The 23785-nt window shown below is 34.0% G+C and overlaps 1 protein-coding gene across 1 annotated transcript in view; it reads right to left on the bottom strand.

Annotated features, from left to right (window-relative positions):
- The window catches only part of LOC135136701 (kinesin heavy chain), a 38626-nt gene that overhangs the window by 11878 nt on the left and 2963 nt on the right, over positions 1 to 23785 (bottom strand). Inside the window, exons 2-5 of the mRNA XM_064066112.1 lie at positions 2560 to 2875; positions 2362 to 2505; positions 1931 to 2309; positions 780 to 1878 (exon numbers count right to left, since the gene is read on the bottom strand). Of these exons, the coding sequence (XP_063922182.1) occupies positions 780 to 1878; positions 1931 to 2309; positions 2362 to 2505; positions 2560 to 2875 (1938 nt within the window). The remainder of the gene's footprint in view (positions 1 to 779; positions 1879 to 1930; positions 2310 to 2361; positions 2506 to 2559; positions 2876 to 23785) is intronic.

The following is a 23785-nucleotide window of genomic DNA, read 5'->3' as shown; positions in this document are numbered from 1 at the left end:
CAATTTTTTAAATTTTCAAGTTTTGACGTTTCTGAATTTTCAGTTTTACGATTTCTCAATTAATCTATTTTTTGGTTTTCCCATTTTCGACTTGTGAAGGTTTCGATTTTTCAATTTTTCAGTTCCTCAATTTTTCGATTTTTCAGGCTCCAGATTTTTCAATTTTTCGATTCTTTAGGTTTGCAATTTTTCGATTTCCCAATTTTGTGAGTTTTCTCAGTTTTTCGATTCTTCAATTTTTCACGTTCTGGATTTTTCGATTTCTCGACTTTTTACTTTTTGGATTTTCAATTTTTCGTTTTTTGAACTTTCGGTTTTCACAATCTTTCAACTTTTCGATATTTTAAGTTTTCGATTTTTAAAATTTTAAGTTTTTCGATTTCTCGAGTTTTCAGTTCTTATATATTTGAATTTTTCTATTTTCGAAATTTAAAGTTAATTATAAGTTACTTTTTTAAAAAACACACTAGAAGAACATGAACAAAAACAGAGTAAGATACGGTGCTAATAAAAATACAGGGTGTGAGTGAACCCTACTATATAAAGATAGTGAACGGATAATATGTGACCTGTATTTAAATTTTTATATATGTTTTTTAAAATGCTAGAGTAGAAATACTGTGAGAAGAAAATGCTCAGTAGCACAAATCAATCAATAGTGGACGACGCGATTCAAAAACAAATTCACGATTGGCCAGTTATAGATTTCCGTTCGTTGTAAATAATTTGGGGTGGATTTCAATTTACATACAGGTCATTTCAAACTCTACAACTCTTACCTGTTCAGCCGCCTTGAGCTTAGCGCACTCCTCCCTCAGCGCATCCACGCTCTCCTCCAGCATCCGCTTCTTGTTCTCGGCCTCCCTCATCGACTCCTGGAGACTCTTCATCCGCGCCTCGTGCTGCGAAATCAGCAGCCTGCACTCTCCCAACTCCTTTTCGTACTCCGTGACCTTCCTATTACTATCCTGCTCCTTGTTCTCGATTTCGTGCAGCCGCTGCGTCAAGTTCGTCACTTCGCTCTTCATCCTCGAAATGTACAACCGCGCCACCGTGAACTCCTCCTCCAGCTTAGCCGCGTCGTTCGAAATTTTAATCTCCGACCCGTCGCTGCCTAGCGTCGACCCGATCTCCCCCAGCTCCTTGAGGAGGTTGCTCAGCATCTCCGCGATCCGCTTCTTCTGGTGACTGTTCATGTCGCGGAGTTGTTGCAACTCCGTCGTCGTGCTATTCAAACTCGCTTGCTTCTGCATGAGTTCCTCCGACAACGACTCCATTTCTTTGTTCTTCGCGTCGACTTCTTGAGACTTCTGGTCGTAGTTAACCGCGAGCTCTTCGAGTGCTTGGAGCACTTCTTTGACTTCTTCTTTCGCGCTTTCGTTCTCTTGTTGGATGCGGTTCATCTCGGATTGGAGCGATTCGTAGTCGCGCCGAGTGCTGGCGATGAGTTCGTCTTGCTCCAGCATCTGCTCTTTGAGCTTCTCCACGTACTGGCTCGTCTCGTTGATTTCTTCGTCTTTTTCGTCGAGCTGCTGGTATAATCGTTCTCGTTCGAGCTCGAGCTTCCGCCGCTCCTCCATGTCGAGGGTGGACCCGATCATGAGGGCCGGCGTCGCCGGCACAGGACCCTGCGGTTTTTCCACGGTGCTCTCCTCCATGGCCGAGACGGGAGTGACGGCTTCGGCGATCTCGTTGAGGTTGACTTGCTCTTCGGCTTTGACGGTTTCGCCGGCCCGCCAACGCTGCAGCTCGCTCTCCAACTTTTCCACTTTGCCCTTGAGTCGGGCCACTTTTTCCTTCTCTTTTTCGTAGCGTCGCTTCCATTCTTCGGCGGTGAGTTCTTCGTTGACGCAGACGACGTTCTTGACAGTCTTGGCTCTGTAAACACAAGCTTTCATGATGTTGTTTTTGTTTGGGTTAGATGGGTTACCTTTTTCCGAAGTCAAGGGTGGATTTGGTCTCGGACTCGTTGAAGCTGGCCGGCGAACAACAAATGACGATCGTCGTTCGGGCGTTACCACCTAACGATTCCTGGAGGATGCGGGTTAGTTTGGAGTCGCGGTAAGGTATGTGGGTTTTGTTGCCGTCAGCTAGGGCGCTGATCACGTTGCCGAGGGCTGACAGAGATTTGTTGATGTTTTTAGCTTCGTCGAGCACGGTGCCTTCGGCGCCGGTTTTTGAAACTTTTTCCGAACCGGCTAAATCTACTAAATACAATTTCCCGGATAATTTCTTTTGATTTTCTAAATTCTCCTGCTTGACGTTGATAAGGAATACTGAATGTGACCTAGACGAATGTTCGTTCATATCTACAACAAAAATTAATTAAGTGTTAGTTGCAGTAATGACCCGACTACGTACTCGTTACTGCAATATGTCTATTAGATTTGCCTTCTTCGATCGATTCGAAAACTTCTTCCGGACTCGAAACGAATCTCTCTGTGGCACCCTTCACGTAAGGAACTCGGTTTTTATCTTCGTGGACGCTCAAATTTACTTTAGATACTAGAAAACAACAAGGGTTAGAATTTTCACGACCCAACTAAACCGACGTCTCACCATCGAGTAAATCTCTAATTTTGTCCATGTAGATTTCGAAATACGACACTTTTATGTGAAACTCCAGGTTTTCTTCCATTGCGTATATGTGGTTGAAGATATCGTTGACTATGCGGGGGATGATACCCTGTTTTTGGGGGTCGCCTATGACACCTTCCATGGTATGTGTTTTACCGGAAGACGTCTGACCATAGGCGAAAATTGTGCCGTTGTAGCCGGCCAAGACGTCAGAAACGATGCTTTTAGCGGCCTCATTGTAAACTTTTTCTTGGGTTGCGTTCGGTTTGAAGACTTTGTCGAATAAATAGACTTTACCCTAAACAAACAAGATAAGTGAACAAAGCAAACGCCGCTTTAGATGCACGATGCAGATGGAATATTGTTTATCGCGACTTAGTCGTGTCATAATTTGATCCCAAATAAATGGACTATAGAAAATATCTAGAAAGTTTTTCGAATTTGTTGCAAGCTGTTACGAAATTGCATCTTCAATTTTCGTCTGGCCAGGATGCAAATTAAGTCCAATTTAGAAAGCAGTAAAGCACCTTTTTCATCTGACACTATCTCTGTTGCAATATTTACTAAAATAATAATGAGTCATACATGATTCAGAGTTATTAAATTAACTTTATCACCTTCAGTAGACAAAAGGGTTTCAACCTCAATTGCAACACGGCTACTGACATTTTCGTTTACGCTTTGTCGATGAATATTTATGGATCGGGAATCAGAGCATATGTATTATAATCGAGTTATCTGTTATCTGTCAAGTTCAACAGATTTTTTATCAGCACTCCTTCGCATTTATACTTAACTACAGTTTAAAGCTTTCATAAAAAAAAGACTAAACTCAACAGAGATAAATAACGGTAAATACACTTCGGTTATATTAAACAATGATATGCAAAGTGCTTTTCTGGCGCAATCAAACCATTTTTGCTTCCATTGTAACCTTGAACTTTTTTGTGATTGCACCTTTATTAAAGTACTAAAAACCAACACGTCCACACTGCATGACAAATTGCTAACGGTTGCTTGAGTTTGCTTGACATTCTTGAATTTTCTTCCATAGAAACTGCTGAAACTTTATCTGTGTGCAGTGCTCCCAGTAGTATTATAACTACAAGGGCTTACATTTTGCCCTTTTTTTCTTAATATAAGTAGTCTTCTTTTCACAACAAAACTGGTAAAACTTGTTTAAAATGGTAAATTTTTGCAGGAAAGTATCGATTTTGCAATTAGGCTCCTCCCCTAGGTCTGACAACGAATGAAAAATTCATCACAATTGAGCTTGGAATGGATATGGGTGGGGCTTATTTTTGGTTTGTTTTTTCCTCAATAAACATAGTATTCTTTGAAAACACGATACTCAAAAACATGTTTTTTATTTCTTGTAGAGAAATAAGGATTTTCCAATTAACCCCCTTGGCTCACGACGCATAAAATAATCATCAGAATTGAGACAGGGCGGGTGGGCGGGGCTTATATTTTGTGTTTTTTTTATATACATAGCCATTTTTTCACAACAAGAACTTGAAACGTGGTTAAAATGGTACATTTTTCCAAGGAAATATGGATTTAGCAATTATGGGACACACCCTAATTGCAAAATCGATATTTCCTTATACAAATTTTCCATTTTCAACGTGTTTCAAGTTTCATATTCTGAAAAGAAGTCCACACATATTAAAACAAAAAAGGAAATGTCAGCCCGCCCACCCGCCCTGTCTCAATTGTGATGATTTTTTTCATTCGCCGTGAACCAAGAGGGCGGAGCTTAACTGCAAAATACTTATTTCTTTCCAAGAAAGTAAAAACATGTTTTTGAGTATAGTGTTGTTCAAAGAATACTATGTATATTTAGACAAAAAGGCAAAACATAAAGAGCGCCCACCCACTCCCTCTAAATTGTGATGATTTTTTTATTCTTAGAAACTTAAAACACTTTTAAAATGGTTAATTTTTGTTAAGAAAATATGGATTTTACAATTAGACTCCGCCTCTAGGGTCTGCCAACGAATGAAAACTTCATTGCTATTTAGACTATTTGAATAACACGATACTCAAAAACACGACTTACGTGGTTATTTTTTTCTAGAGAAATCATAATGATTTTGCAATTAAATTCAGCTCATTTGGCTCGCGACGATTAAAAAAAATCATCACAATCGAGATCGGGCGGGTGGGCGGGGCTTATATTTTGGCCTTTTTCTTAATAATCGTCTTTTCAGAACAAGAAAATTAAAACATGCTTAAAATGGTAAATTCTTGATGACAAATATGGATCTTGCCATTAAGCCCCACCCTTCGACCTGACAGCGAATGAAAAGTTCGTCACAATTGAGATTTGAGATCGGGGCGCGTTTGCGTGGGGCCTAATCTTTGGCTTAATATACATACATATTTTCCGTTGAACAACACGATAGTCAAAAATATGTTTTTAATTTCTCGCAGAGAAACAAGAACTTTGCAGTTAAGCTCCGCCTTCTTGGCTCACGACGAATAAAAAAAATCATCCGAATTGAAATAGGGTGGGTGGGCGGGGCTTATATTGTGACGATTTTTTTATTCACCGTGAAGCGATGGGGCGGAGCTTAACTGCAAAATACTTATTTCTTATTCATTCTTATTAGCTATGATGAAGTAAAGTTGAATTTTATATTAAACTAGCTGACCCCGTGAACTTCGTTTCACCTACAACTTAATTTTGAATCTGCAAACCGAATGCTTTGAAATCTGGCAGATGTTTTAAACATCTGATAAGCATAATACATTTTTATTCAAAATAATACTTACTTCTTCCAAAAAATTGATGACGTCTGCCCAAAATTTTGCCAAATGAATCCTTTTTAAAATATCCAAAATAGGATGAGACTATACTTGTGATTTATCATTCCATTCATATTTTTTAGTTTTGCTTATAGGGGGTGTCTCAAAAAAAAATTAATCACTGAGTCAGTTTATTTTATTGATTGAATCAAGAATTGCAAAACTAAATTTTTAGATTTATTGCAGACGTTTTGAAGTTACTGTTTGACAGGGTACGTTTTTAATTAAAATATATCTGTTTATCAAGCCCAAAAACTTGATGACGTCATCTCAAGATTTTGCTGAATAAATCCTATCTAAAATGTGCAAAATATCATCAGTATATTTTCGTAAATTTATCATTGCATTCATATTTTTTAGATTTGCTTTTACAGTGACAAAAAAATGTATGGATCAGTCAATTTATTTTAGAAAATAATTCAAGAGTTGCAGAAATGACATAATTAATATAATTCATAATGTTTAAATATGATAACTATTAATATGTGATAATTAAACCGAAAACCATTTGCCTAAGAACACGAGGTCCGCAAAAACAAATTAGTTTGTTTAAACATTGTTAAATTAACCCCGAACATGTACAATTTCTGAGCGAAAATATGAAAAATAATTTTTACAATCTCATCGTGACGTACGATGACGCCACTGTCACGTGAGCCACCTGATAAAAGGTCACATTTTTCGGTCCTCTGCGTTTAGTTTTGATTTCGGTTTGGTGGCAACAACATCAGAGTCCGTTTTGGCTTAAAAGTAGGGCTGTTTTCACGAATTTCTAATTTATATATTTAAATATTAGTGAAAATGTGTTGTATTAGTACTGTGAACACGAACGAAAAAGGATATTTTTCCGAAAAAGACGGAAAACAGGGTAAGTACGACTTCAGTTTTAATTTATCGGATTCCGTGATTCGTTCACTCGACTTTGTTTAAATTTTGGGAACATTTTCGAAACGATTGAAATCGGTTGATCAAAGCTATACATTTTCACGATATAAATAAATAAATTTTAAACATAATTAATATCACTTATAATGTTTAAATATGATAAGCATCAATATACGATAATTAAACCGAAACTCGTTTTCCTACAAACCCGAAATTATTAAAAACAAATCAATTTGTTTAAACAATGTTAAATTATCCCCGAAAATGTGCATTTTCCCGGCCAAAATATGAAAAATAAATTTTGCAATCTCATCGTGACGTACGATGACGTCAATGTCACCTGAGCTACTTGTATAAAGGTCACGTGTTTCGGTCCTTTGTGTTCAGTTTTAATTTCTGTTTGATGGCGGCAAGATCGTCGCTTCATTTTGGCGTAAAAGTGGAACGTTTTAGTGAATTTCTAGTTTATTATTAATACATATTAAGGAAAATATGTTGTGTTAGTGCTGTGAACAAGAACGAAAATGGATATTTTTCCGAAAAAGACGGAAAACAGGGTAAGTACGACTTCAGTTTTAATTTATCGGATTCCGTGATTCGTTCACTCGACTTTGTTTAAATTTTGGGAACATTTTCGAAACGATTGAAATCGGTTGATCAAAGCTATACATTTTCACGATATAAATAAATAAATTTTAAACATAATTAATATCATTTATAATGTTTAAATATGATAAGCATCAATATACGATAATTAAACCGAAACTCGTTTTCCTACAAACCCGAAATTATTAAAAACAAATCAATTTGTTTAAACAATGTTAAATTATCCCCGAAAATGTGCATTTTCCCGACCAAAATATGAAAAATAATTTTTGCAGTCTCATGGTGACGTACGATGACGTCAATGTCACGTGAGCTACCTGTATAAAGGTCACGTTTTACGGTCCTTTGTGTTCAGTATTTATTTCTGTTTGATGGCGGCAAGATCGTCGCGTCATTTTGGCGTAAAAGTGGAGCGTTTTAGCGAATTTCTATTTTATTATTAATACATATTAAGGAAAATTTGTTGTGTTAGTGCTGTGAACACGGACGAAAATGAATATTTTTCCGAAAAAGACCGAAAACAGCGTAAGTACGACTTCAGTTTTAATTTATCGGATTCCGTGATTCGTTTGGTCGACAATGTTTACATTTTGGATAAATTTTCGAAACGATTGAAGTTGGTGGGTCAAAGCTATACATTTTCGCGATATAATTAAATAAAATTTAAACATAATTAATAGAATTCATAATGTTCAAATATGATAACTATCAATATATGATAATTAAACCGAAATCCATCTTCCTATGAACACGAGGTTAGCAAAAACAAATTAGTTTGTTTAAACATTGTTAAATTAACCCCGAAAATGTACAATTTCTGATCTAAAATATGAAAAATAATTTTTGCAATCTCATCGTGACGTACGATGACGTCACTGTCACGTGAGCTACCTGATAAAAAGTCAATTTTTCCATCCTCTGTGTTTAGTTTTGATTCCGGTCCGGTAGCAGTAACAATGGAGATCCGTTTTGGCTTAAAAGTAGCACGTGTTCGCGAATTTCTAATTTATTGTTAATAAATATTAGCGAAAATGTTTTATGTTACGTGCTGTGAACACGAAGGAAAGTGGATATTTTTCCAAAAATGCCCGATTTTTTTTGAAATATGTTGTTAATAACATGCATTCAGGACTGATAAAGTACGGCTTTGGAATATACAAAGTGCAGCGTTCATAATTCACAAAATACCGTATTCATCATTTTTAAAGTACGGCATCCAAATTTACAAAATACGGTGTCCTTCACCCATGCTATCAAACCTTAGTCCTCTCTTTTAATGGCAAGACGCACTCCAGACCTCCTCGTATTGTTTGGTTCTTGCTGGGCAACAGCAACGAGCGAGCACAGTCATCGCTCTTTGGCGGCAAACGTGGAGAAATTTGTATATTGTAACTTTTGTAATTGAAGGATTTTCTACTGTAAATTGTATGTGTTACTAACTTAACTTGGGTCTTGCCAATTTAGCTCCAGTTGTGCAAATGCTTTGTTTTCACGGTGCATTTGCTTGGGTTTTAATTTTGCAACAGTGCATTCTTTGGTTCCGAGACTGAATTCTCCATGTCGTCAGACGCTCTGGCCTGGGGGGGTTCTGCTGGCCCTTAGACGCTGGGTCATCATCCTAAACGGATGAGGTTCATCATCCTAAACGGATGAGGTCAGTCGGCCCTGTATCTATGCGGCGGCGTTCTCCCTTGGGCGTGTGAGCGCTGCGACCTATAGATTTCGTTTCGAGTTCCATCGGTGTGCTTGCTTGGGTATTAATTTTGCAACAGTGCATTCTTTGGTTCCGGGTTTGAATTCTCCATGTCGTCAGACGCTTTGGCCTGGGGGGGTTCTGTTGGCCCTTAGACGCTGGGTCGCATCATCCGATAAGGATGAGGTCAGTCGGCCTTGGATTTATGCGGCTGCTTTCTCCCTTGGGCGTGTGAGCGCTGCGACCAATAGATTTCGTCCCGAGTTCCATCGGTGTGCTTGCTTGGGTTTTCATTTTGCAACATTCTCAATTTTTGGTGCAATTTCTTCCAGTGGTGTATTGGGTACTAACTTTGCATTTGTATTGTATCTGAATTGTATCTGTATCTGTAATGTATTCTGTATTGTAGCTAGATTGTAGGTACCTGTATTGTATTTCCGTTGTATTGTACTGTATAACGTTCTATCCCTCATTAACAATTCCTAGCCCTCTCCTTTCCTAGCGAGATCTGCTCCAGACCTTCCCGTGGTTCTTGCTGAGCATCAACTATCGAGGACAGAAAATTCAAATTCAAAACCAGCAAAGTTTCACAAAAATCATGAAAATCGCTTGTTGGTGGCCAACGTGGAGCAAAAGAGACTTTTGTAACTCAACTAACTTTGTTAACTCTATATTCTTAAGGAAAAAAAAAATTACATTTAATTTATTATTTATAAGAACAAATAGTCATTTGCCACGCCGATGCTAATTTTTAGATTAAATTCTCACAAAACGCGTAAATGTTCAATTTGTGTCCGGGGAGATACAATGTTTGCAAGTAGATACACAGTACATCGGGTAGATGCTCAGGTATATAAGATTATTACTCTTTCTAGGTACTTCGTACTTCGAATATGAGTATCTACTCACTTTTATTCATACCACCCAATGTCTCGCTTCAATGTTTGATGATGTTGATTATGAGCACAACGCTGATCAACTTCCGTATCCGAATTACCCATGAAATAAATCATTGCGATTTGCACCTGAGGTAGTTCGTCGCACATTTGATTGACTTCGTGGACCTATGTCAGCTTGTCGTCTTCTCGGCATTGTAATGAACTTCATAAAACGACACAGAATTATTTTCACAGTCAATCAAATCTGTAAATTTTGTCTTGAGAATTTTAAAATACTGAAAACTTCGAATTAAATCTTCGAATAACAGTAAAGTTTGAGGTTTTGTCGAAACCAACAAAGTGAATATCGGTAAATAGAATGGCAGATCAAAATTAATAAGAAACTTTCGCAATGCGTAACTAAATTCACTTTAACGAACACTTTTCTTAAAATAAACGACGTTTTTTGTTACGAAAAAACAAACAACGACTTGAAATGCAATAACACTTTTCACAATCGCACGGAAGAAATAGTTTTGTATGACACGTCAGTTAGGCGACAGGTCCGTCAGGAACGCCAACTATTCAAATTCATTCGAAGTGGCGATTCCCATGCAAAATTTTAATTTTTTTTTTATCTTTTAGCCGTCTTATTTTTTATAAATTTTCTTACATATAAACCTTGTCCTGACAATGAGGTACACGTAAAAAAAAAGAATCGTCCAATTTGGTGCCGTCGTTCTGAAGTTATGGGCGTACATACATTTCGGCGATTCATTTTTATTAATATAGATAGGAGAATCTCCGTTTACATTTTTTTTAATACATTTTTTTTCTAAAATGTTTCAATTTTTAGATTTTGCAATTTTTCGATCAGCAGTTTCAAGAGTTTTCAATTTTTAGTTTTTGAATTTTTCTATCTGCAATTTTTGTTTTTTATTTTCTTTATTTATTCAATTTGACATTTTTTTGTTTCAACAGTTCATAGATTTGGCAATTTTTCGGTTTAAAATTTCTCGAGTTTTCAATGTTTAATTTTTCACCTTTTCAATTTTACAATTTCTCATTTTTTGTTAGTACCTGCTAAGATAAGTTCGATTTTGGCAAATGACATACTCTCTAAGAAAAAGAGGGCGGGTGGGCGGGGCTAGTATTTGCCAATATAAGACTGAACAATATTAAGAATAGTCACCGGAATGAAGAGAAGTTAAGTTGGATTTTATATTGATAAATAGTAGAATCTAGAACTACATTTTTTTTAATACAACTTTTTTTCTAAAATGTTTTAATTGGCAATTATGGGGCAAATTCGATATTTCCTTATACAAATTTTCCATTTTAAACATGTTTTAAGTTTCATGTTATCAAAAGAAGTCTGTACATATTAAAACACACAGACAAAATGTAAGCCCCGCCCACCCGCCCTGTCTCAATTGTGGCGATTTTTTTATTCACCGTAAAGCGAGGGGGCGGAGCTTAACTACAAAATACTTATTTCTTATCAATTCTTACTGGCTATGATGAAGAGAAGTTGAATTTTATATTGATAAATAGTAGAATCTAGGATTACATTTTTTTAATACCTTCTTTTTTTCTAAAATGTTCCAATTTTTAAATTTTGCAATTTTTCGATCAGCAGTTTCAAGAGTTTTCCAATTTTTAGTTTTTAAATTTTACTATTTGCAATTTTTGTTTATTTTCTTTATTTATTCAACTTTACATTTTTTTGTTTCATCAGTTCATAGATTTGGCAATTTTTCGATTTAATATTTCTCAAGTTTTCAATTTTTAATTTTTCACTTCTTCAATTTTACAATTTCTCATTTTTTGTTAGTACCTGCTAAGATAAGTTTGATTTTGGCAAATAACATACTTTCTAAGAAAAGAGAGGGCGGGTGGGCGGGGCTAGTATTTGTCAATATTAAACTGAACAATATTAAGAGTAGTCACCGAAATGAAGAGAAGTTAAGTTGAATTTTATATTGATAAATAGAATCTAGGATTACATTTTTTTAAATACAATTTTTTTTTCTAAAATGTTACAATTTTTAGATTTTTCAATTTTTCGTACAGCAGTTTCAAAAGTTTTCAATTTTTTATTTTATAAGTTTTTATTTCTTCCATTTTTCATTTTTTTGTCAGGACTTGCTAAGACAACACTGATTTTAGCGAATGACCAACTTTCCAAGGAATACTACGTATCTTAAGAAAAAAGAACAATATAAGCCCCGCCCACCCACCCCCATCTCAATTGTGATGTTTTTTTTTATTCTTAGAACTTTAAACACGTTTAAAATGATACATTTTTGTAACAAAGTATGGATTTGGCAATTAAGCTCCGCCTCTAGATCTGTTAACGAATGAAAACTTCATTACTATTTAGATCAGGGTAGGTATAATCTTTGGCTTTCATTTTTTGTTAATACGCATAGTACTCTTTGAATAATACGATACTCAAAAACATGTTTTTAATTTTTCGTAGAGAAATAAGGATTTTGCAGTTAAGCTCCGCCCACCTGGCCAACGACGAATACAAAAATCATCAGAATTGAGATAGGGCGGGTGGGCGGGGCTTATATTTAGCCTTTGTTTTTCTTAATATACATAGCCATCTTTTCGCAACAAGAAACTTAAAACATGATTAAAATGTTATATTTTTGCGAGGAAATATGGATTTTCCAATTATGGGGCGAATTCGATATTTCTTTTACAAATTTTCCATTTTAAACATGTTTTAAGTTTCATGTTGTCAAAAGAAGTCTACACATATTAAAACACACAGGCAAAATGTAAGCCCCGCCCACCCGCCCTGTCTCAATTGTGACGATTTTTTTATTCATCGTGAAGCGAGGAGGCGGAGCTTAACTGCAAAACACTTATTTCTTATTCATTCTTATTGGCTATGATGAAGAGACGTTGAATTTTATATTGATAAATAGTAGAATCTACGATTATATTTTTTAAATACATTTTTTTTTTCTAAAACGTTTCAATTTTTAAATTTTGCAATTTTTCGATTAGCAGTTTCAAAAGTTTTCAATTTTTAGTTTTTGAATTTTTCTATTTGCAATTTCTGTTTTTTACTTTCTTTATTTATTCAATTTGAAAATTTTCTTGTTTCATCAGTTCCTAGATTTGGCAATTTTTCGATTTAAAATTTTTAATTTTTAATTTTTCACCTTTTCAATTTTACATTTTCTCATTTTTTGTTAGTACCTGCTAAGATAAGTTTGATTTTGGCAAATGACATACTCTGTAAGAAAATAGAGGGCGGGTGGGCGGGGCTAGTATTTGCCAATAGAAGACTGAACAATATTAAGAGTAGTCACCGAAATGAACAGGGGAGAAGACAAGTTAACTTGAATTTTATATTGATAAATAATATATCCAGGATTACATTTTTTTTAATACAATTTTTTTTTTTCTAAAATGTTTTAATTGGCAATTATGGGGCAAATTCGATATTTCCTTATACAAATTTTCCATTTTAAACATGTTTTAAGTTTCATGTTATCAAAAGAAGTTTACACATATTAAAACAAACAAGCAAAATATAAGCCCCGCCCACCCGCCCTGTCTCAATTGTGACGATCTTTTTGTTCACCGTGAAGCGAGAGGACGGAGCTTAACTGCAAAATACTTATTTCTTATGCATTCTTATTGGCCAAGATGAAGAGAAGTTGAATTTTATATTGATAAATAGTAGAATCTAGGATTAAATTTTTTTAATACAGTTTTTTCTAAAATGTTTCAATTTTTAGATTTTGCAATTTTTCGATCAGCAGTTTCAAGAGTTTTCAATTTTTACTTTTGAATTTTTCTATCTGCAATTTTTGTTTTTTATTTTCTTAATTTATTCAATTTGACATTTTTTTGTTTCAACAGTTCATAGATTTGGCAATTTTTCGATTTAAAATTTCTCGAGTTTTCAATGTTTAATTTTTCACCTTTTCAATTTTACAATTTCTCATTTTTTGTTAGTACCTGCTAAGATAAGTTCGATTTTGGCAAATGACATACTCTCTAAGAAAAAGAGGGCGGGTGGGCGGGGCTAGTATTTGCCAATATAAGACTGAACAATATTAAGAATAGTCACCGGAATGAAGAGAAGTTAAGTTGAATTTTATATCAATAAATAGTAGAATCTAGGATTACATTTTTTTTAATACAATTTTTTTTTCTAAAATGTTTTAATTGGCAATTATGGGGCAAATTCGATATTTCCTTATACAAATTTTCCATTTTAAACATGTTTTAAGTTTCATGTTATCAAAAGAAGTTTACACATATTAAAACAAACAGGCAAAATGTAAGCCCCGCCCACCCGCCCTGTCTCAATTGTGACGATTTTTTTATTCACCGTAAAGCAAGGGGGCGGAGCTTAACTACAAAATACTTATTTCTTATCAATTCTTACTGGCTATGATGAAGAGAAGTTGAATTTTATATTGATAAATAGTAGAATCTAGGATTACATTTTTTTAATACTTTCTTTTTTTCTAAAATGTTCCAATTTTTAAATTTTGCAATTTTTCGATCAACAGTTTCAAGAGTTTTCCAATTTTTAGTTTTTAAATTTTACTATTTGCAATTTTTGTTTATTTTCTTTATTTATTCAATTTTACATCTTTTTTGTTTCAACAGTTCATAGATTTGGCAATTTTTCGATTTAAAATTTCTCGAGTTTTCAATGTTTAATTTTTCACCAAATCAATTTTACAATTTCTTATTTTTTCTTAGTATCTGCTACAATAAGTTTGATTTTGGCAAATGACATATTCTCTAAGAAAAAGAGGGCGGGTGGGCGGAGTTAGTATGTGCCAATATAAGACTGAACAATATTAATTAGAGTAGTTACCGGAATGAAGAGAGGTTAAGTTGAATTTTATATCAATAAATAGTAGAATCTAGGATTACATTTTTTTAAATACAATTTTCTTGTTCTAAAATGTTTTAATTGGCAATTATAGGGCAAATTCGATATTTCCTTATACAAATTTTCCATTTTAAACATGTTTTAAGTTTCATGTTGGGGAAAAAAGTCTACATATATTAAAACACACAGACAAAATATAAGCCCCACCCACCCGCCCTGTCTCAATTGTGACGATTTTTTTATTCACCGTGTAGCGAGAGGGCGGAGCTTAACTGCAAAATACTTATTTCTTATTCATTCTTATTGGCTATGATGAAGAGAAGTTGAATTTTATATTAAGTACATAGTTGAATCTAGGGTTACATTTTTTTAGTACCTTTTTTTTCTAAAATGTTTCAATTTTTAGATTTTGCAATTTTTCGATCAGCACTTTCAAGAGTTTTCAATTTTTAGTTTTTGAATTTATCTAATTGCAATTTTTGTTTTTTATTTTCTTTATTTATTCAATTTTACATTTTTTGTTTCATCAGTTCATAGATTTGGAAATTTCTCGATTTAATATTTCTCAAGTTTTCAATTTTTAATTTTTCACTTCTTCAATTTTACAATTTCTTATTTTTTGTTAGTACCTGCTAAGATAAGTTTGATTTTGGCAAATGACATGCTTTCTAAGAAAAGAGAGGGCGGGTGGGCGGGGCTAGTATTTGTCAATATAAGACTGAACAATATTAAGAGTAGTTACCGGAATGAAGAAAAGTTAAGTTGAATTTTATATTGATAAATAGAATCTAGGATTACATTTTTTTAAATACAATTTTTAGATTTTTGAAGTTTTCGTACAGCAGTTTCAAGAGTTTTCAATTTTTTTTTGATAAGTTTTTATTTCTTCCATTTTTCATTTTTTTGTCAGGACTTGCCAAGACAAGACTGATTTTAGCGAATGACCAACTTTCCAATGAATAGTACGTATCTTAAGAAAAAAAGCACAATATAAGCCCCGCCCACCCACCCCACCTCAATTGTGATGTTTTTTTTTATTCTTAGAAACTTAAAACACGTTTAAAATGATACATTTTTGTAAGTAAATATGGATTTGGCAATTAAGCTCCGCCTCTTAGATCTGTTAACGAATGAAAACTTCATTACTTATTTAGATCAGGGTAGGTATTATCTTCGGCTTTCATTTTACACATTTTAATACACATAGTACTCTTTGAATAATACAATACTCAAAAACATGTTTTTAATTTTTCCCAGAGAAATAAGAATTTTGCAGTTAAGCGCGGCCCACCTGGCCAACGACGAATAAAAAAAATCATCAGAATTGAGATAGGGCGGGTGGGCGGGGCTTATATTTTGCCTTTGTTTTTCTTAATATACATAGCCATCTTTTCACAACAAGAAACTTAAAACCTGATTAAAATGGTAAATTTTTGCGAGGAAATATGGATTTTCCAATTATGGGCCAAATTCGATATTTCCTTATACAAATTTTCCATTTTAAACATATTTTAAGTTTCAAGTTGTCAGAAGAAGTCTACACATATTAAAACAAAAAGGCAAAATGTAAGCCCCGCCCACCCGCCCTGTCTCAATTGTGACGATTTTTTTATTCACTGTGAAGCGAGGGGGCGAAGCTTAACTGCAAAATACTTATTTCTTATTCATTCTTATTGGCAATGATGAAGAGAAGTTGAATTTTATAAGAAAAATTGTAGAATCTAGGATTACATTTTTTTAATACAATTTTTTTTCTAAAATGTTTCGATTTCTAGATTTTGCAATTTTTCGATCAGCAGTTTCAAGAGTTTTCAATTTTTAGTTTTTGAATTCTTCTACTTGCAATTTTTGTTTTTTATTTTCTTTATTTATTCAATTTGACATTTTTTTGTTTCATCAGTTCATAGATTTGGCAATTTCTCGAAAAAAAATTTCTAATTTTTTGTTAGTACCTGCTAAGATAAGTTTGATTTTAGCAAATGAGATACTTTTTAAGAAAATAGAGGGCGGGTGGGTGGTGCTAGTATTTGCCAATAGTATAAGACTGAACAATATTAGGTAGTCACCGGAAGAAGAGAAGTTAAGTTGAATTTTATATTAATAAATAGTAGAATCTAAAATTACATTTTTTTAATACAATTTTTTTTCTAAAATGTTTTAATTTTTAGATTTTTCAATTTTTCGAACAGCAGTTTCAAGAGTTTTCAATTTTTAATTTTATAAGTTTTATCCCCCGCCCACCCACCCCATCCCAATTGTGATGATTTCTTTATTAAAACCTTAAAACACGTTCTACTATTTATCGATATAAAATTCAACTTCTCTTCATCATAACAAATAAGAATGAATAAGGAAATAAGAATTTTGCAGTTAAGCTCCGCCCTCTTGACTCACGACGAATAAAAAAAATCATCACAATCGAGACAGGGTGGGTGGGCGGGGCTCCATTTTCCTTTTATTTTCTAAACATGTGTAGACTTATTTCGACAACAAGAAACTTAAAACTTATCTAAAATGGTAATTTGTTGTAGTAACCAACTTAAATCCACGTTTATAAATCCCACTTAACTCGCTTACTCGTCCATGCCTTATCTAATTTAGATGAAGTAGTTCGACAAAATTAATTATTTTGTAACTTTTTGTGTCTCCTATGAGTCATGCAACCAGGCGACAGATCTCTCTATTTTATGACTCGATGCACTATGTCCTAAATTTGAACCACAACATAAACAAAAATAAACATAAAAGTCCGCAAAAACGAAAGTTATTTCCTGACCGCAAGGAATCCGTGGTCACGTTAGTTTCGAAGTTATTTAAAGACAAAAAACATTTATCGTTTTGTATGAATTAAGTACGACCATACAAAGGGGCTTAAAACGCATTTTTATGACTCTGGGTTTCGCAGAAAGCCAGATTTAAGTGTCATGAAAATATGTACCTTGCACGAAAGATGACTATCTTTGTAGTACCGCCGCAACTACATCACGTTTATTTTGGTTTTAGTTCTTGGTGACCTTTAAGATATAGCGCTTTTTCTTGAAGCGGCGACATGACCCGATAAGGAGTGAGGATGCTACTGGTTTGAAAGCAATTAACACACGCTATTTTCTATCACCACGGGAATATATATAACTAGGTGTCAAGGTTCAGCAGTTGCCACACGTGTGATTCTGAGTCCTCTTATTGCGGAATGGAGGACCAAAATACACGCTCGGTCAAGGGCGCGGCATGATATTGATTGCAGGGATACGGAACTTTTCCCTGAAAAAATGTAAACAAAGAGGCGAATTAAGGCCGGAGAAAAATGTCAACGAAAATCATGCATTAATGGACGCCCGATATCGATTTATAGCCGACAGTCAAAGCTCAATGTGTCTTTCATTCGGCTATTTTCACCATCACAATATGAAAAATTGTAAAGCTCAAGCTCGCTGCTTGGTCTGAATTTTGTGGTGTAATCCCAAGTGTCCTAGTTCAACCACAACGCCTGAAACTAGGACGACAGCACTACAAGGAGTGAGATTTTCAGCTCTTTCTCTTTCCAAGAATCGATGAGCGCTTTGTTTTACTGTAAACTTCCACTTAATTAACGCAAAGCTGAAGGAACCCCAAAAGTATATTCAACGAGTTGTCAGCTGTGGTCGGTGCCACTTCAACCGACAAACCTCATCATCGTGAATAATTGCACGCAATGTCCTAGTATTAAATTTTATACGACTTAACAAGCGCTTTAGTACAAAATAAACATTACGCATCTGAGATCAGTCCAGAATACACGCATTATTAAAACGATGACCTCACTTAAAGGAAGTAAAAATCACTATATAAACATGTGTTGTTTTAATTCTGTTCAAAATTTCAACGCGTGATTTATAATAATTATAACACAACTTTAGTATTTTTACATGAGAGAAATAGTTTATTGATTTCTTGTGCAAAGTTTCCGCTGAATGTATGTTTTATTCATCTAGTAATCCGACATTAATTCAAAATAGGACCACTGTATGCGTGACTGAAGAATTTTACTCGCGCGTTTGTAAAAATGTGTCAGATTTGCTGAATCAACTCTCCAGGTTACAAAAAAATTATTTTTTTGTTACTAGACAAGGATTAAGAGAGCTTTAAGTCCCTAATCCCACAATCCTCCGTATTAATCCCCCTCCCGCAACGTCAAAATGTTCATATTCGGCGCAGTTCATCGCACTCGCGCTGTTTTGTTGCTATTGATTATTTAATTTTCTCCAACGAATAGGTGAAAAATAGACTGATCAACCTACTGAAGTTGAGTCATGCACGTCAAGAATTCGCTTACATTGAGTTCTACATCTGTTGGCAATTTCCTCATTTCTTGTCGTGATTGCCACATCACGTTTATTTAATTTTTCTTACATCTGATGGAAAGTTTAACAATGCAACTGTGAAATTAATCATTTCGACGAATTTGCGCTTTCTTCATCCGCCGTAACTGCTTGCAGCTTTCCCAAACGTATTAACTCAATTAAAACGTAAACGTAAAAAATTATTTTACTGCCACGTTTTAAACAAGTGAATCGTTATGTAAAGGATGATTAAAAAGTCATAAGAAAGTTCCACGGTGATCTTTAACCTTCGTATAGGCGTTCACAGAATTCTAAACGAATATGATTAATCTAACACAAACGATCGAGTTAACAAACACAAACTGTTTTGTATTTCGACACACATTAACCATCAGTGCGACTACACATGGCTTTTGATGTTTTCCTTTTAGCAAAAACTAGAATAATTTAAGTAATAATCTTAATATTTTACAGCTGGGATCAGCACGCGATGTATTTATTTACATGAAAAAAAAGCCAGACAACCTGGTGTAATCTCGCCAAGCTAAGACACAGTAATTACCATCCAGACGTGTAATTTACGCTGCCTTGCCTAGTTTTCGAAAAACGTCACCGTTTCTACGAAAGCGATTACTGAGATCATTGTCTAAAAACACATACTTGTGGTTGAATGCGACGTCATAGTTTTGTTCTAAATCCAGTTGGCGAGTGTCAAGATCAGCGCGCGTCTAACCTAAATTTGGCGGACGGACGTTCGTTCACGATGCTAACCCGATTACAATTATCTTACTCATCGATAGTAATTCAATAACAAGATTAAAATTCTCGCTTTATAGTCAAAGTACAATAAATCATAAAATGTGGCGATATACGTATTATACGACAATAAATCGATAATTGTTTGTGTGCGGGGTGCGTGTCCCAACAGTCCGATTGCGGAAAGGCAATTGTTTGTTTTATTTATCAGTTCAAAGTTACATTTTATTGAGATTATTTTGCTAATCGACATTTTTATTGTAGAATAATAATAATAACAATAATAGTGTCGCTAGATCTTATCACTGCTGTAAGTTCTTGCTGTCGTATTTTATGTTCAACGCGTAAGCCAAGGAAGTAAAATTTCCATGACCCTAGAGTTTGAAAAAATAGGTGTCTCGGTTCCGTCTCGGTGTCGATGTATTTCCTCCTGTACTTGGGGTTTATGAATCCGTCTTGAGGTTTCTGGTAACTGATTTTTTTTAGAAAATGACACACCAAGGGACTTAAAATTAACTGCGAACATTTTAAACGTAGGGTTTTGGAAACTTTGACTATTTTTGACATGACTGATTTTGGCAAATGAGATCTCTCTAAGAAAATAAAGGGTGGGTCGAATCATAATTGAAAAAACGAAACATCGAAAAATTGGAAAATTGAAAAATATAAAACCGAAAATCCGAATAATCGAAAAACCGAGAAATGAAAATATTGAGAATACGAGAATTCGAATTTGCCCAAATGAAAAATCGGGAAAATTAAACAATCGAAAAATCGAAACATCAAAAAATCGAGAAATAAAAATATTGAAAAACTGAAATATCTAAAACCGGAAAGTCGAAAATTCAAAAATCGAAAGATCGGGAAAATGAAACATCAAAAAATCGTAAAATCGAAAAATGTAAAATTTAAGAAATCGAAAAATTGGAAAATCGAAAAGCTGAAATGGAGAAATTGAAAAAAATTTCAATCCAAAAGTTTGAAACTGAAGAGTCGCGAAACTGAAGTATGTACATGTTAAAAAATTTAAAAATAGAAAAATCTAAGAACTGAAAAATCCCAAAACTGAAATGTCGAAAAATTGAAAAATCTAAACTTCCAAAAATGGGAAAATTGAAAAATCTAAAAATCGGAAAGCCGAATAATCGAAAAACCGAGACATGAAAAGATTGCGTACACGAGAAATTGATAAATCGGACAATTGAAAAATAGAAAAAATCAAAAATCGAGAAATTGAAACATCAAAAAATTGAAAAACTGAAAAATCTAAAACCGAGAAGTCGAGAATTCAAAAATCGAAAGATCGAGAAATCGAAACATTAAAAAATTGAAAAATCTAATTAAAAAATTCAAAAAACAAAAAATGGAAAAATCGAAAAATTAAAATATGCAAAAATGAAAGAACTGAAAAAATTGAAAAATCATCCATTTATAAAAAAAGATGGAAAAATCGCGAAATCGAAAAATAGAAAAGTTAAAAAAATCAAGAAATCGAAATGTCAATAACAGAAAACTCGAAAAATTGAGAATTTAAAAGCCTAAAATTGAAAAATTAAAAATTTGAATATGTAATTGAAAAATGTAACATTGAAATGTCGAGAATTCGAAAAATCAAAGATTGAGAACACGAGAAATCGAAATGGCCCAAACGAAAAATTAAAAATTGAAAAATGTCAAATATAAAGAAATTGATAAGTCGAAACATCGAGGAATCGAAGCATCAAAAAATTGAAAAATCTAAAATTAAAAAATTCAAAATACTAAAAAATGGAAAAATCGAGAATTCAACAAATCTGAAATTAAAAATATCAAAAAATGGAAAAATCGGGCAATTAAATAAAAAAAAAGGAAAGATCGAGAAATCGAAAAGTTGAAAAATCAAAAAATCGGAAAGTCAATAACAAAAACTCGAAAAACAAAGAATTTAAAAAGCAAAAACTGAAAAATCAAAAATCTGAATGACTGAATAATGTAAAATCGAAAGATCGAAAAATCGATTAATGGAGAATTCGAAAAACCGACGAATCGAAAAGTTAAAAACCTGAAAAAATGAGAAATCGGAAATCGAAAACTTAAAAATTGGAAAAACTGAAAAACAGAAATATTCAAAGAGTGAAACATCGAAAAATCGAAAAAGCTAAAATTAAAAAATAGAAAAATTAAAAAACTGAGAAATCAAAAAATTTAAAAGTCGAAAAATTGCGAAACCGAAAAGCTGAATAATCGAAAAGTCAAAAATAGAAAACTCGAAAAATTAAACAATTGAAAAAAAAACTGAAAATTGGAGAAATTGAAAAACTGTAACATCGAAAAGTCGATAAACCGAAAAGTCGAAGAATCGACAAATCGAAGTCAACTAAAGAAAAGTCGAAAAATCGAAAAATTCAAAATTCAAAAAAAATTAAAAATCAATATGCACAAGAGAGGAATTTGTTCCTAAATTTTGATTATTTTTTTGTAAAAGTTAGTTATTAGTACTTGCTAATATAAAACTGATTTTGACAATGACATATTTTCTAAAAAAAGAGAGGGTGGGTGGGCGGGGCTAGTACCTGCTAAGAAAGACTGATTTTGGCAAATGAGATCTCTCTAAGAAAATAAAGGGTGGGTGGGCGGAGTCATCACACATCCGCGCCAACACCCTAGATGGCATTGTTGTGGGGCAACATGTTACATATATTACCAAGAAATAAGGCTGTAAAAAAAGCGCGAATCGTAACTTTTTTATTGTATTATTTGTTATCACATTTATATTTTATTTCAGAAAAAAAAAATTACACAGCAGCATGTACAACTTTGTCTCTTTGTTATCATGTTCCTTAGTGATAACATTTTTTAAGTAAGCAACACTCAATTTACCAATTCAATTTTTTCCTACAGTCTTTTATAAGCAAGCAATAGCCCCGCCCACCCTCCCCCATTTTATTCCAGTTACTACCATTAATATTGTTCAGTCTTATCATCGCAAGTGTTAGGCCCGCCCACCCACCCTTTGTTTTCTTAGAGAGTATATTACTGCCAAAATCAGTCTTATCTTATCAAGTACTAACCCCGCCCACCCTCCCTTTTTTCATCTAGCGACTAATTTTATTTCTGCATAAGATCCTCTTTTCGTTCAGAGCAGATCAAATAAATCACCGAAATGGAGGCGGGTGGGTGGGCGGGGTTATTTATATGTTCTTCTGTAGAGTAGGAGTGGTAAGGAACTGATAGAAACTACGCTCTAAAAAAGCGCTAATCATAACTATTTGTTATAAGATTTATTTCTTATCTCAGAAGAAAAAAAAATACACAACAGTATGTTCTTCGTTTCTTTGTTAAAATGTTCCTTGGTGACACCATTTTTAAGTAAGCAACATTCAATTTACCAATTTATCTTTTTTCTAGTCTTTTTTAAGCAAGCAATAGCCCCGCCCACCCTCCCCCATTTTATTCCAGTTACTACTCTTAACATTGTTCAGTCTTATCATTGCAAGTACTAGCCCCGCCCACCCGCCCTCTATTTTCTCAGAGAGTATATTACTGCCAAAATCAGTCTTATCTTATCAAGTACTAGCCCCACCCACCCTCCCTTTTATCATCTAGCGACTAATTTTATTTCTGCATAAGATCCTCTTTTCGTTCAGAGCAGATAAAATAAATCATCGAAATGGAAGCGGGTGGGTGGGCGGGGTTAGTTATGTTCTTCTGTAGAGTAGGAGTGGTAAGCAACTGATAGAAACTACGCTGTAAAAAAGCGCTAATCATAACTATTTGCTATAAGATTTATTTCTTATCTCAGAAAAAAAAAATACACAACAGTATGTATAACTTTGTTTCTTTGTTAAAATGTTCCTTGGTGACACCATTTTTAAGTAAGCAACATTAAATTTACCAATTTATCTTTTTCCTAGTCTTTTATAAGCAAGCAATAGCCCCGCCCACCCTCCCCCATTTCATTCCAATTACTACTATTAATATTGTTCAGTCTTATCTTAACAAGTACTGGCCCCGCCCACCCTCCCTTTTCTCATCTAGCGACTAATTTTATTTCTGCATAAGACACTCCTTTCATTCAAAGCAGATAAATAAATCACCGAAATGGAGGCGGGTGGGTGGGCGGGGATAGTTATGTTCTTTTGTAGAATAGAAGTGGTCAGCAACTGATAGAAACTACGCTCTAAAAAAGCGCTAATCATAACTATTTGTTATAAGATTTATTTCTTATCTCCAAAGAAAAAAAAAACAACAGTATGTATAACTTTGTTTCTTTGTTAAAATGTTCCTTGGTGACACTATTTTTAAGTAAGCAACATTCAATTTACTAATTTATCTTTTTCCTAGTGTTTTATAAGCAAGCATTAGCCCCCCCACCCTCCCCCGTTTCATTCCAGTTACTACTATT

This window comes from Zophobas morio, unplaced genomic scaffold (genome assembly GCF_036711695.1).
Source record: "Zophobas morio isolate AGI-343-1 ecotype UQ-CSIRO unplaced genomic scaffold, CSIRO_AGI_Zmor_V1 ptg000026l, whole genome shotgun sequence".
Lineage (NCBI taxonomy): Eukaryota > Metazoa > Arthropoda > Insecta > Coleoptera > Tenebrionidae > Zophobas > Zophobas morio.
The sequence above is the reverse complement of the archived record's forward strand: the minus strand, read 5'-3'. Positions and strand labels throughout refer to the sequence as shown.